We start from the raw sequence: 15,674 nt of genomic DNA, 5'->3' as shown, positions 1-15,674 counted from the left end.
TCTGGAGTATACCTTGAAAACCACTGGGGCAGAGAAAAGATAGAGGCTGGATGCATTAATAAATGAGGGTTGGGAGGTTTAGAGGCTAATAGATGACAAAGATGAGACATGGAAGGTGATGGAGAGAAAAGGTTCTGTAGCATTAGCTTCAAATGATACAAAGGTAGAACAAAAATAGTGTAGAAATGACCCTGGGGAAGGAGTGTGCTCTTCCTATCTTCCAGAAACTAAGGCGAGTGGGATAAGTGAAAAGAGCAGGCTCTAAAGTTGTAAGGAAAGGCGTCACCAGAGAGGAGGCCACGGGTCATTTAAGAGGGGGCACAGCTAAAACAATTTAAGGACACAGGGGATTTCGTTACCGCAATGAGGGATCCAGACAGCTGGGAGGACTAGGCAGTGCTGGGCTCTCTCAGCAGAGTGAGAGTGAACAAAGGCGGCTCTCAAAGAGCCGTGGAGGCATATCTGGGGTGAGCCTCTCTTTCCATTCCAATCAAGCTTTCATCTCTACTACTCCACTAAAACTGCTCTTAGCAAGACCAACACCCTTCAGATTGCCAAATACAACGGTCAGTATGCAGTCTTCCTTCTGTGCTGATCAACAGCATTCCGCACAACTGATCACTCCCTCCTCTTTGAGTTTATTTGGTGTTTAGAACGTTTCACCTCCTAGTTCAGTTTACTCTTTTACAACTTCCTTTACTGGATGCTCATTTTACAGCCAGGATGAAGTAGGCTCCATCCTCACTCTTTTTCTAACTGCACTCACACCTTAGGTGACCTCCTCTAGTCCATTAAACACCATCTGTACACTGACAATGCCCAAATTTAAGTCTCTAGTCCATATCTCTTCCCTGAATTTTATATCTGACTCTCTAACAGATCTATTGTCCAGTAGACAATTTAATTCTAACAAATTTAACCAAATTCTTTATCTTTCCTGAAAAAGGAGGAGACAAAACAAGAGATATACAAAAACACCTTTTCCAACAAGAAATTGTCATAGATTGGAGGAGGCAAAGGACACATCCTGATTAAGTGCAATGTGGTATCCTGGATTGGATCCTGGAGCAGAAAAAGGATATTAAAGGAAAAACTGGTGAATCCAAATAAAGTCTGGGGGAATCCTTGGCAGTCCAGTGGTTAAGACTCTCTGCCTTCACTGCCTAAGGGTTGGGTCCAATCCCTGGTTGGAGAACTAAGCTCCTGCAAGCCTTGCAAAGAAAAAAAAACAACCCACCAAGTGTGAAGTTTAGTTAACACCATGGTACTAGTGTTAATTTCTTAGTTTCGACAAAGATGTTAACATTAGAGGAAGCTAGGTGAAGGATATATGGGAATTCTCTCTACTACCTTTGCAATCTTTCTATAGGTCTATAATTATTCCAAACTAAAAACTTTAAAAAAAACACCGCTTTCTCTCCCCAAGCATTACCACCGCAGTGAGTGGTATCTCGCCTTCTGTGCTGCTCAGACACAACATCCTGGACTCCTCTCGTTTTTCTCAATCCAACAACCAATCTATCTATAAATTCTGTCCACTTCATCTTCCAAACACACCCAGAAACTAAGCAATTCTGACCTCTTCTACCACTATTACCTTAATTCACATCTCCATCAAGTACCTGAATTGCTGCAAAAGCCTCGTAACTCGCCAGTTTGCATCCTTAGAGCCTACTCCCTATACAGCAGGCTGGGTGATCATTTTAGATCATCTCTTCCCCAAAAAGCCTCCCAGCCTCCTAGCTGCTTCTCATCTTCTGACTCAGAACCAAATCTAAGAGCCTCACACAACCCTGCCTCTGCAGTTTCTCTGACCTCCTCTCCTACCCACCTCTTCACTGCTCACAACGCTGTCCCTCCCACCCCAATCTACACTTGCTTCTCTCTCTGCTTGAAATGTTCTTCTCCAGAAAGCCATGTGGCGCACTTCTGCACTTCCTTCCGGTCTCTGTTCAAATGCCTCCTCATCAAAGAGACCGACCTATGTAAACTGGCACCCCTGTTATTCTGTCCTCTTTATCTGCCTTGTATTTTATTTCTTATCATCACCTGACTGACTGAATATTTAAGTGCTTTCTGCCTGTCTTCCCTGCCAGGAATGTAAATGCCATTAGTGCTGTATTCCTAGTACCTAGAACAGTGCTTAGCACAAAGCATTTACTCAATAAAAATGAATAAAGAGGTCTCAAGAAAATGACGGTATGTGACGCCACGAGAGATTCATTAGGCAGAACTGAGATGGCCTCCAAGACTCCCAGCCCTGGTTTGCATGCCCTGGATAATCACCCCTTGAGTACGGGAGGAACTGATCTAATCAACTGAGTGCTTTTTAAAGAGTCTGGTGATCAAAGACAGAAGTCATGTAAAGAATCTGGAACAGATGGCTTCCTGCAGGCCCTGAAGAAATAAACTACCATGTGAAAAGAACCACATGGTAAGGAACTGCAGGTCGGCCCTCAGAGCTCAGAGTGACCCCCCAGCCAACAGCCAGCAAGAAAATGGGGACCTTGGGACTTCCCTGGCAGTCCAGCATTAAGACTCTGTACTTCCACTGAAGGGGGCACAGATTTGATCCCTGGTTAGGGAACTAAGATCCTGCATGCCACGTGGTGCTGCCAAAAAAAAAAAAAGAAATGGGGACCTCAACCCTGCACCCATGAAGAACTAAATCCTACCAGGACTTCCCTTGTGGTCCAGGGGCTAAGATACCACACTCCCAGTGCAGGGGGCTGGGGTTTGATCCCTGTTTAGGGAACTAGATCCCATGTGCTGCAACTGAGACATATGCAGTCAAATAAAAAAAATATATATATATATATAAAAAAAGAACTAAATCCTATCAACAACCAGTGAGCATCAAAGAAGACCCCATCCCTCAGGTAACACTGTCCCTAGCCAAACTGCAGTCCTCTAAGACCCTGAGTAGAAACTCAGCTAACCCGTATCCAGACTTCTGACCCATGGAAACTGTGACACAGTAAAGTTGTGTTACCTTAGGCCATTACATTTGTGGCAATTCGTTATGAAGCAATAGGAAACTATTAACCAGCCTTGAGAATTCAAAAACAAATCTGGTATAATACTGCCTTGGTTCACACTCAAAGTCCCAAGGAGTGCCTGATGAAGCAGACAAGAACTACATCACTAGGCTTGTGTAAAAACAGGCCTGGGCAGGTGGTGGCTTCGTGTGTTAGGCTGTATGTTACATTAAACTGGAGGGAGACCAGGATGGTCCATGAGGAAGAGCTGGAGGAATGAACCTACTGATCCTGGATAAAAATATATACTCCGGGCAAATGAGAAGTATCTTCAATACTGCAAAGAGCTGACTTGCCATAAGTGGGAGGGAAGCGGAGAGGAGAGAGACTAGTTGCTGTGTAGCTCCAGAGGACAGAACCTAAACGAGGGGATAGGAAGCATTTACCAGAAAGAAGTTTTCAGTTTAATGCAAAGAAGAACTCTCTAACAGTCAGAGCTGAGCAACTACTGTGTTCTAAGACCTGTGTTAGGCAAGAGAGATATAAAAATGAAAGGAAAGGTACATTCTTTGCCTTCAAGGAACATGTCAACTGGTGGAGGGCACTGACACGTGAACAAATGATGGTTTCCAGTGGTGAAGCTAAGTGCTACAAGAGAAGCATGTATGTGGATGGGGAAGACATATCACAGGGCGAGCAAAGATCAGTGCTATCTGTGGGGGTGAGAAAAGGTTTTCTGGACATGTAACTAAACTATAGCTTTTGAAAAATGAGTATGGGGCTTCCCTGATGGCTCAGTGGTAAAGAATCCACCTGTCAATGCAGGAGACATGGGTTCAATCCCTGGTCTGGGAAGATATCACATGCCTTGGAGCATCTAAGCCCAGGTGCCACAACTGTTGAGCCTGTGCTCTAGAGCTCAGAAGCTGCAATTAGTGAAGCCTGCACACCTTAGGGCCTGCGCTCTGCAACAAGAGAAGCCACCGCAACGAGAAGCCCGAGCACTGCGACTAGGCAGTAGCCCAGCTCTCCACAACTAGAGAAAAGCCTGAGCAGCAGCAAAGACCCAGGACAGCCATAAATCAATAGAGCAACAATGAGTAAGAATTCACCAGTGAGCTGAGTAGTTAGTAGCTAGTGTAGACAGAAGGGACCACATATGTGACCATGTGGAAAGATGACAGTACCAGAGTCCAGGGAGTAAAATGTGGTGGGGGCTGAAGCAGCAGCAGATGAGGCTGTTGTGTAAGGCAGAATCTGTAGGTGATGAGAAAAAGTGAACAGAATCAAGCAAGGGAGTGACACAGGTCCATAAGTGTTTTAGAAATATCACTTTTGGCGGGGACTGTGTAGCATGGCATCCAGGATCTTAGTTCCCTAACCAGGGAGCAAACCCATGCCCCCTGCAGTGGAAACTCAAAGTCTTAACCACTGGACCAACAGGGAAGTCCCAGAAATACCACCTTCTGATGCTAATGTAAGAAGTGAACTAAAAGAGAGAAACTGGAGATGGCAAGATTAGTCAGGAACTGTTGCGACCAAGGAGACAAGAGATGATGCACAGGCTGGAACTAGAAGTAGTAGAGATGTTACCATCCCTACTTGTGTTTTTTGACAACTCAAAAAAATCTTGTAGCCAAACATCTGTATCACCCGTATCTGTGCTTTTTAAAACCCTTACTAATTTCCTTATTTGTTAAGAAAAACTTTCCTTATTTGTATTTGCTTATAATATATAATGGAGAAAGAAATGGTAATCCACTCCAGTATTCTTGCCTGGGTGATCCCATGGACAGAGGAGCCTGGCAGGCTACAATCCATGGGGTCACAAAGAGTTGGACACAATGGAGTAACTAACACTTTCACTTTTATGATAGATAAAAACTAAGTCAGTGGACATCTCCTGGGAAGAGGAGCAGGTGGTGGCAGGACCCAAGCAGAGGATGAACAAGAACAGAAAGACTTTCTACTGGTACCTTTTTATATTTTCTGATTTCTAAATTGTGTGAGTGTATTACCAATTCAGAAATTAAAATTTTTAAAAAAAAAAAAGGAAGAAAGAAAACATTTCCAACCATTTAGGTAGGCTTACCTGTGTGTGTTTCCACATTCTTTAGCATGTGGTTCTGTTTGCCTCGGGGAAAAGATGCTACCTGGGGATCCTGCCTCCTTACAGCACATTTCTCCGGGTCAGCCCTTCTAGAAGACCTGCTGACGACTGCCAAGTTCCCACTGTCACAGGTGGATTTTGCTGGCCTCTCATTAAGATCATCCTTTGGAATGGAGGCCATGTTGTCTCTGGACCCTGCGTTTGTATGCCGTTGGCCCTCCTGTTTTGGTGGGTTCCTGCCTGGTCGTGGCCTGGCTCCCTCCACTTCCCAGGGAGACCTTTTCTGTGGGTGTCTTCTCTGCTCGCCGCGTCTGGCCCCATCTGCTACCACTTTTCTAGAGGAAGCATCTGAAGAGTCAGGGTGGATAACCCCTGCTGGTTTGGTGTTTTCAGGTCCTGCCTCCTCAGGTTTGGGAGTCATTCTGTGACCCCACTCACTTTTGAGTTTCCCCTTGACTTTTGGTCCTCTCCCATAGCTGTATATAAATTGGGTTGCTTTCTTGGGTTTTGCTCCCCTTGGATCTGCACCGACAATTTCCTTCTCACTCTCGGAAGGACTGTGCTCTCTGAGGTTTGTCCCACTCTCTGACTTGGCCACGTTTTCTAGGCCAGGTGCATCTGAGGTCTGGTCAATGAGGCCCTGTGCTCTCTTGACTCTGATATGCTGCTTTTCACTCCTCAATTTCTGCCAAGGTTGATTCTGAAGGCCATGGTTCTTGAGAGATTTGTTAGTAACAGAGGACTGGAAAGAAGTCTGCTGACTCTTAGGTTTGCTTCCTGAAGGATAAAAACTGTGCTGATGAACAGCAGAGATGTCATCATAAGAGATTTGCCTGGAAAGGTGACACGGAGGTGGTGAACTGTAATTTCTTCTACCAATTCTATTAGAATCTAGTCTCCTTTGACTCCCACAGTACAGACCAGAATTTTTTCTCTCCTGAGGAATGAACTCAGCAGCATCCGTATTGAACTTAAAAGCACCTAGGACATAAGAAATAGACACGTAAGTAAAGAAATTAATTGGTCACTCATGAAGCCCCAAAGACTGTACGCCAGACCTAAGAGTTATCTTCCTAAGGACTTTGTATAAAATAGTCTCCGCACAAGGCCTGTTTTCTGTGAAGGTGGTGGGTTCAAGTTGCTTGTGGAAGACTGATTGGCAGCCTTACCAACAGCCACTGCTGAACTGCCAAGTAAAACCGTTCACCTGGGCTATCAGGCATTAGTTATAAATGTGTTTATTTCTATTGAGAAATGTAAGGTCAGCGAACAGTTCAGGGATGAGACATCAATCGGCAGGTTCCGTGTGGTCTTTCAAAACTCTACGGTAGCATTGTGTAATATTAAGTTAACAGGCTTTGGAGTCAGCCCAAATCAGTTTAAAGCCTGACCCTCCAGTTTATAGTATTAGCTCAGGAAAATCATTTGATTGCTTTTAGCCTGAGTTTCCACATACATGACAAAAGCTGATAATACTATTTCAAAGGGTCATTGTGGAATTTAAGTGAAGACTTCACATAGACGTACTTAGCAGGAAGAATACATCCCATCTCATCCCCCCTGGAATGTATTTTAGGTTTTCCATACATAACCTCTGTTAATACAGTCAGAATCCCAGAGTCTCAAAAATTAGGCCTATGCCCCTTCAACCTACTCATCCATCCCCCACCTCCATCAGCCACATGCTTCTTTGTAGTCAACTTTGTCCCTGAAGTCCAAAGATAAAACAATTCGCCTAAGGACACAAAACCAGATAGTAGCAAAGTCAGACTATGAGCAGTGTATAGAATATTCTCTGAATCAGCAGGGCCTGGGAGATGGATTTAAGTCCCTGTCCATCACTTGTGTCTTTATGCAAGTTATTTAATCCCAGTAATGGAATAGTAAGAATCCCTACATCAAAGAGTTGCTATGAAGATTAAAGCAAGGTTAGTAACAAGTATAAAGTGGTTAAAATAGTGCTTTATTGTTGCCGTTAAGATTACAGACTATCTGAAACAGACCTGACCGCAAAAGGCTGCAGTGCACAGCCTGCGAGTTTCAGGTTTAATAATAAGCCCTAACATTTATTAGGTACTTAACACATGCCAGGCACTATTCTAAACACTCTGCATACGTTAATTTATTTAATCCTTACATTCCTGATGAGAAAACTGAGACTCGGTAAAGAGTAACTTCCCCAAGGCCACAGGGGTATTCCAGAGCAGATTCAGGATTCAGGCCATGTGACCCTAGAGACCATGCTCTTAAATTACACTCCATTGACAGAAGTTGAGTAGCAGGTACCATAGAAACATATACTTAAGAACTGAGCGAGATCATAAAGGTAACCTCTCACTCAATCCAGGATTCGTCCTGAAAGCTTTCACACAGGCAGGATTCTAAGGATGGGGTTGGAGGGCCTTACAAAACGGCAAGAGGATTAGACAAATTCAGAAGGTGGCAGAGAAGGTGTTCCAGATACATAAGAGAGAACTTAAGGGGGAATGGGTAAATTAGACCAAGTAGGTATTGTGTAGTTTTCTCCTGCTTTAAGAAGCAAGGTTGTAAGAGGGGCAGAAAAAAGGTCAGTAAAGTAGTCCAGAATAGCCAGGTTAAAGGATACAAAGGGTGTTTCATGTTAACCAGCAAAGGGTTGACTCAACTTGAGAATCTAGACAGAGCAGCATCTATTCATATAAAGTATGTGTTCCACCAAATGTGAAGTAGTGGACAAAGCCCTCAGATCATTCACGGATACGAGGAAGGGGAAAAGGGCACAGGAAACTGGACTCAAAAATCTGAGACACCTTTATTTTTTCACTATTTTGAGCAGCTGAAGTTACTAAATAGGATATCTCATCCCCAAGGCTTGGCTATAGTGCAAGTGGTACTAGAGATCCAAGACAACACCATGGTGGGTGACCTACAGGTGGGTGGAGCAGAGTAAGGGGAAAATCCAACTGCAGATTATAAAGTCCAGAGACAAAATTGGCACTGGAGAGTCTATCCGTGGGTAGAAAGACACCCCTTGGTGTTTCAGGAAAACAGCAGGTAAGAGAATTACACTGGAGTGAGGATGGAGGTGTGGGCTAGAGATAATGCTGAAATAAGAACATGGAATAGGAACTAAGGCCAAAGCGAACTAAGGCAGAGGAGACAAAGTGGGGAGGTCTTTGGATTACCCGACTTTGCCTCAATAGATGAGACAGAGGTTGTAACCTGGAGAGCAACACCAGAGGCCAAAAATAAGATTCACAACTAGCCCCACTCATTCGTTTCTGCTTCAAACACTGAATGGTGCAGAAATGGGCCAGATATGAGCCTAAGGATAGGAAGACCAAGGGATCCAATTCAGGGGATCTGGGAAAAGAATGAGTGGGAGAAATACAAAACACCAGGCTAAACGTGGTCCCCACTCTCCAAGATGAATTAATACCTAAATCAGGACTAGGGTAAACAAACAAAAAATGGACTAGGGTATGCAGCGTGTTAGCCAACGTTTTTGACCAAGATCCATGGTAACAAATATATTTTACCTGCCACCAAGTACACAAATACATATATAGGTTTCTCGGTGCCCCAACAGGCTGGTAGGTAGCAGAACTGAGACTCAAATTAATGACTGTTCACGAACCTCATGCTGCAAATTGCTGCCCTGTTTTTCCGAAAGAGTGGATCATGAAATCAAATTATGTAGTGGGTTGTGACAAGAATTTTTTCAAACGAAATATGTAGTATAGAGTGTATTGGAGATAATAAGGAAAACCACTGCTTCCTGAAATTTTTGGTTCGTTTTTATATTTGTGTGCGCTGAGATCACTATGTAAAATGCTCCTTTTCCGTCACTGTCCAAAGAGTTGGGAAAACAAAGATCTAAGGTACCCTGAAGTAACTGGAAATCGTGTTACATTAACAGCCATATGAGGCTGTCTCTACACATTGAGACAACTCTGGGAGGAGAAGTAAGCTAACAATTGTGTAACACGTACAGTAGCGGCGGGAACCTTCAGACTAATTGACTTATTTACTCCCAAATCACAGATGAAGAAAACGAGACTTCACATTGCGAGCTCATGGCAAGCTGAGACTGGAAACCACGAGTGTTCGGCTCGCGCCCGCGCTGCTGCCCCAGGACGCACGAATGCATATCAAGCACAGCGAGCAATCCCGCCGCGCGTCGAGAGCTAGCCGCCGTCACGGGCCGACGCCCGCCTGTGGGATATCACTGCCCCAGGAAGGCCGGGAAAAGCCCTGGAGAGGGCGGGACACCCGCATCGACTCAGCGGGACAAACCGACTCTCCTAGGAAACCCAGCTGCCGGGCTTCATCACCAACCAAGGATGGTTAAGACCTCGGACGCACGACGCGCGTGGCTTGGCCCTTCCGAGCCACTATCCCCAACCCCTGTACGTGCCACTCTCGCGATACGAATGGCCGGTGCCCTAGGACTCGTCACTGACTCAATTTCCGTTCCCCGAAAGGGGCCCAGTCCTGCGAGGGCCGGTACAGTACCTGAGACAGGAGGCGCCTCCGCCATCCCTTGCCGCAACACCTAAAGCGAGCCCTGCAGCCCAGCGAGCGCTGTCACCCGGTCATGTGCTCTGGACTTCCGGCGCCGCGAGAAAACTCGCTTCTGCGCGCGCGGTAGACGGCCACGGAGTTTGCGCGGCCTGAGTCAACTATGCGGAGCGTCGGTGACGTCAAACAGACGCGCCCGGCGCCGGGCTGAAGCAGGGTACTAGTAGCTGTAGGTAGCCAAGATCCCGGGAGGGTAAGCATGCCCGGTCTTGCACAATCAATAGTTGTTTTCCTTTTGAGAGTCACTGTTCTCTACTGCTACCGTGTCCTTTAACCCTCCCACCCAACCAGCCTCGCCTGATTTTCTGGAGTCAGGACAGACCGCACCTATTTACTAGCGTGGATCAGATTTAGGATTAAAACAAAGACGAAGTAGTCAAAAGGCAGAAAGGGGAAAAAATGTCTGCAAAACAAACGATAAAAGGCTCTTACAAATCAGTTTAGAAACAAAAACCCATTTATTAGAAATGATAAAGGACTTGAAAGGGCAGATGACAATACTAAAGTAGTTACAGAGGGACTCAATGTGAGAGGGGGTAGGTTTGGGGGTACTGATTATTTTTTAAGTACAAAATGTTTTCAGTGTGTGGAATTTTTTCATTTGTGTGTTTTGCTGTTGCTCTACTAAAGAGAACACAGTACTTAAGTGTTAAGCATCTGCATTTGTAAAGTAATTCACTGCTCCAGACTTCCCCAAGAACACAAAATAAGAGTCATTCATTCACAGTCTAATGTATACTTTTAGGCATTGCTTTAACTGCTGGAGGTTAATGTGAAAAAGACAAACAAGTCCCTGCCTTCAATGAAGTGCATTGACTAGTAGGGAACGTTAAATCTAAGTAATGTGGGACTTCCCTGGTGGTTCAGTGGTTAAGTATCCACCTGCCAACACAGGGGACATGGGTTTGATCCCTGGTCTAGGAAGATCCCACATGCTTCTGGGCTACTAAGCTGATGCACCACAACTACTGAACCAGAGTTCTGCACCCACTGAAGCTGGTGTGCCCTAGTCGCCTGTGCTCTGCAACTAGAGAAGCCACTGCAATGAGAAGCCCAAGCAAATGAAGTAAGAGAGCAGCCCCACCCTCCCCCAAACAGAAAGCCCAGGTGTAGCAATGGAAGGTGCAGGAAGGAAAGACGGCCCTGTGGCCAAAAATAATTATAAAAAATATTTTGAAACTAAGTTTATTTACAAACTGGTGATTTGGGTTGTCAAAGAAATAAGCAGGGTAACAGTGACTTACTAGGTTCCGCTCCAGAAAAGGTGGCCAGCCTTCTTTGAGTAGAAGGATAGATGAGAATGATCAACTATGTGAAGATTCAGAGGGAATAGCAGAAGGAAGCAGGTGCAGAAGCTATGGAGGAAGGAAAGGGCTCGAAGTGTTAAAGTTATTGAAATATTTGCTGGAGAGCAATGAGCAAGGAGAGTGGCACAATATGAAACTGGAGGAAGGTAATTAGATCACGTGATAATGGATTTTATTCCAAGAGCAACAGGAAGTTAAAAGGTTCTAAGCAAAGAATGGTACTGTTAACAAACTGAACACAGGTCTGCTCATGCAATGCAATGCAAAGCAAAGTTGGTCCACTGACACCAGGCTTTGGTGAAGTACAGTGCTTACTTCAGGGCGCCAAGCAAGAGTGTGAGAGACAAGCCTTAGATCCACTCCAACTTGGTCTTTGAGTTAGTTTTTGTTTTTTAAAGGGAAAGATAAAAGAAGCTGGAATTAATCATCATCTTGTGACATTTCCTAATCATAGTTTCCAGAGTCAAAACATTTCTGGTTTACAAGTGTCTGGCTCGGTGGCCCACGGCTTGGGGAGCTAAGCTTGTCCTGAGTTTGTATTTAATGATATATAATAGTAATTTTAGTACATTAACAATGTTATTGACAACAGCAATTTTAGTCCTCTGATTCTGGTTGATTAGTGTTCAGTTAGCACAGGATTGAGGTCAGAGGGGACACAAGAAATTGAATAAAGTTTTGGATAGAGAGATTAATCATAAACTGGGTAAGGGAACTTGGTTTTAGGGGCACTCAGTTTCAGTATCTGAATTACCCTTAAAGATTTCTCATACTCCCAGGGGAAGAGTGAATTGTAGGGGAGCAAAAATAGAAGTGGGGAGAAAATTTACATTTTTCTATTATGCTAATATGGAAGATGATGGTGGCTTTGAACTAGAGCGACAGCAAATGTGATTGAGAGGAGAGAGCAGATCTAAGATATATTTGAGACAACCTTCATCCAGCTTCCAAATGTTTTCTAAACCAAAAGTCATGATGTGCTATCTTATTGTTAATTTGAGTTTATCTGATTACTGAGTCCGAACATTTCTTAGTGACTTTTTGAGTTTCTCTTTTTAGATTGCTTAGTCACATCCTTTGCCGTTTCTCTGTTGGGGTTGCTGTATTTTTCTTGCTGATGGTTTTCTGTACTTTGTAGATATACAAGACTTGTATGTTTTGTCGGTTTTAGACATTTCAATTGCCTTCTCTTACATCCATTAATTTATTCCTTTATTGAACATAAATCCTTAATTTTGACAGTTCATCAAAAACCTTACTGTCCCCTACAGAAATTACCAGTTGTATTAGTCCAAGTCAGGTAGAAGGAAGGAATCATACAGTAATTTGATCAGGGAAGGTTTCATTTAATTTTTTTTGAAGACTTTGTCCAGTGAAAATCATCCCAGAGCTGAGGTGCAGACTTGGTTAGAAGGGATGTGCCTGTGATGCCTAGATAGGGAAGCTGCTGTGGTGCTGCATGGAAGTGGTCAGAAATCTACCTTATATGGTGCTGGGGAAAGCCATTCATGGGGAGGTGTTTCACAAGAGGCACTCTCCTAGAAACCACTTGAGGAGGGTGCCAGGAGAAGTTGCTGGCTTTTGACCACTATACACTGAAGAACCAGGTACAGGAACCAGACGCTGGGGAAGCTGCCCACAGCACCTTAGCCTGTCCAACCCTCTCTCTCTATTTCCCTCTACTGACAAAGCTTAATACCTGCCAGCTGGTAAAGGATAAATATTTAAAGTGCCAAAATCCATTCCACAGAGCAGGCAAAAAAGATAAATTTGGAACTGAAGGTCAATAGTTCATAACTGGCATACTAGAGAACCCACTCATTATTCCCCAAACTCGTAAACAAATGGAAGTAAGCAAGCATTTATCTTGCCTTTCCTATACAGACACTGCTTCGCACAACATACAAAGTTAGGACAAGCAACGAAAGCAATACTCAGATGGAAATTTATAGCTATAAATACTTACATTAAAAAAGATATCCAAACAATGGGAAATTACTCTGCACTAAATAGAAACGAGTAATCATGCCATGAAAAACACATAGAGGAAACTTAAATGCAAATAATAAGTGAAAGAAGGCAATGTGAAAAAGCACATACTGTATGTTTTCCACGATTACATATGACATTCTGGAAAAGGCAAAACTATGGAGACAGTGGGAAAAAAAAAAAGCAGTGGTTTCCAGGTATTAGAGGGCAGGAAAGGATGAAGAGACAGAGCACAGAGAATGTTTAGGGAAGAGAAATAATTCTGCATGGTACTATAATAGTGGATACATTGTCAAAACCAATAGAGGGTACAACACCAAAAGTAAACTAATGTAAACCATGGACTGAGGGTGATGAGTCAATGTAGGTTCATGGGTGGTAACAAATGTACCACTCTGGTGCAGGATGTCTATAGTAGGGGGGTTGTGCGTGTGTGGGGACAGGGGCATATACTGGAACTGTCCATACTCCCTGCTCAATTCTGTTGTGAACCTAAACTGCTCTGAAAAAATTTATTAATAAATTAGATCTCAAATCAGAAGCCTAATCTTCTACCTTAAGGATCTAGAAAAAGAAGAGCAAACCAAACCAAAACAAGTACAAGGAAAGAAATAATAAAAGAGCAGGAATTAATGAAATAAATAAAAAAAAACAACAGCAAAAAATCAACAAAGTTGACTCATTAACCAAAACCATAAAAATTGATCAACTTTTAGCTAGACTGACCAAGAAAAACAAAAAAAGAGAAAATTCAAATTACTAAAATTAGGAATAAAAGAAGGGACATTATTCCCCAGCTTATGAAAGTAAAAAGAAGCATAGGTAATACTATGAACAAGTGTATGCTAGCTAATGGGCTTCCCTTGTGGCTCAGATGGTCAAGAATCCACCTGTAATGCAGGAGACCCAGGTTTGATCCCTGGGTGGGGAAGAACCCTGGGAGAAGGGAATGGCTACCCACTCCAGTAGTCTTGCCTGGGAACCCCACTGACAGAAACACAATTGTGTCACACACACACACACACACACACACACATGCTAGCTAATCAGATCACCTAGATGAAACAGAAAAATTCCTAGAAATACACAAACTATCAAAACAGACTCAAAATAAATAAAAAATCTAAAGATACCTATAACAAGTAGAGACTGAGTTGGTAATAATTTTAAAAATGTCCCACAAAAGCTATCCCCAGATAGCTTCTGGGGTAAATTCTATCAAATGTTAAAAAAATTGACACCAATCCTTCAAAAACTCTTCCAAAGAACAGAGGAGAACATAATACTTCCCAACTCATCCTCTGGATGAAAACTCTGCCTTAGGGCAATCATTTACTGCCTATCTCTTTGTTGCAGAAATTTATGGCATCAGACTGCTGAAAACAGGTTCTGCCTAATCAGGCACCCTTGGGCAGTGGTTCACTGACTACACACAAGAACACCTGGGGAGCTTTTAAAACTTCAGGTGCCTACACTGTATCTAGATGTATTACATGATACATGTCCTGTGGGATAGGACTCAGGCAGCAATAAAACAAACATACAGACAAGCTCCCTAGGTTGGATCCCCGGTCACCACTAGTCCATGGCCTGTCAGGAACCAGGCCACACAGCAGGAAGTAGCAGCAGGTTAAAACCAAAACTATTCCACCTCCCCCTACCCCCCTCCCCGGAAAAACTGTCTCCCATAAAACCAGTCCCTGGTGCCAAAAAGGTTGGGGACCGCTGCCATAGGTGATATGCTGCTGCTGCTGTTTACTCGCTGTTATGTCTGATTCTTTGCAACCCTACAGACTATAGTCTGCCAGGATCCTCTGTCCATGGAATTCTCCAGGCAAGAATACTGGAGCGGGTTGCCATTTCCTTCTCCAGGGGATCTTCCCAACCCAGGGCCTGAACCCGAGTCTCCTGCTTGCCAAGCGGACCCTTTACCACTGAGCCACCATGGAAGCCTGCCTTAAGTGATAAGAGAATGTATAAAAAGAAAACTAAGGGATATGGATAATAAGGGTAGAAGTGCCAAACTTCTCTCTATTGGATCTTCCAATCTCCTCCACCATTGTTAAACTCCCAGAGCTACTAGATTACAATGTAAGGAGACCATCTGCCCTCAATTCTGCTTGTAATGGTTAACAGGTAAGATACTGACAGTGATGCTAATTGGTGGGAACTACAGCAGTGACCACCAGAGGGCCCTCTACCACAGCATTCATCCTCTCCACTTAGATAAATTCACTGGGATTGACAAAGACCAGGGCCTTGCTTTTGGTCTTTTCCAGTACTGCAAGAATTAGGAGAATGACAAAGGTGTTAAGGAACCTCTGAAACCGACTCCAGTTCCCCTACTGAGTTTATGATTAACCTCTCTATCCAAAACCTTGTTTCTGTATTGTTCCCTTTGACCTCAATCCTGTGCTAACTGAACACTATTCAACCAGAGTCAGATGACTAAAATTGATGTTGTCGATAACATCATTAACATACAGACTCAGGTTGTTTTTCCAGGGCAAAATGAGCCAATAGACCCCACCGCCCCCACCCCACCAGGTCATGGACCACCAGACCAGAGACTCATAAACCATAGGTATCCTGACTTTTGAAACTACAGTTAAGACCTGTCACAAGGGACTTCCCTGGTGGTCCAGTGCTTAAGATCATGCTTCCTAGATCCCACATGCTATGCAGCACAGCCAAAAAAATGTCACAAAATGATGACTAACCCCAGCTTCT

General features: G+C 43.8%; 1 protein-coding gene across 4 annotated transcripts in view; it reads right to left on the bottom strand.

Annotated features, from left to right (window-relative positions):
- The window catches only part of NFX1 (nuclear transcription factor, X-box binding 1), a 66,421-nt gene extending 56,687 nt beyond the window's left edge, over positions 1–9,734 (bottom strand). For all 4 annotated transcript variants that reach the window (XM_019966408.2, XM_019966407.2, XM_070794986.1 and 1 more), the window contains exons 1-2: positions 9,583–9,734; positions 5,071–6,069 (exon numbers count right to left, since the gene is read on the bottom strand). In XM_019966408.2, coding sequence (XP_019821967.2) covers positions 5,071–6,069; positions 9,583–9,607 — 1,024 coding nt within the window. In that variant the 5' untranslated portion in view covers positions 9,608–9,734. The remainder of the gene's footprint in view (positions 1–5,070; positions 6,070–9,582) is intronic.
- Positions 9,735–15,674: the final 5,940 nt, after the last annotated feature.

The sequence above is a fragment of the Bos indicus genome, chromosome 8 (genome assembly GCF_029378745.1).
Source record: "Bos indicus isolate NIAB-ARS_2022 breed Sahiwal x Tharparkar chromosome 8, NIAB-ARS_B.indTharparkar_mat_pri_1.0, whole genome shotgun sequence".
Classification (NCBI taxonomy): Eukaryota; Metazoa; Chordata; class Mammalia; order Artiodactyla; family Bovidae; genus Bos; species Bos indicus.
This window is presented reverse-complemented; position numbering and strand designations above follow the sequence as displayed.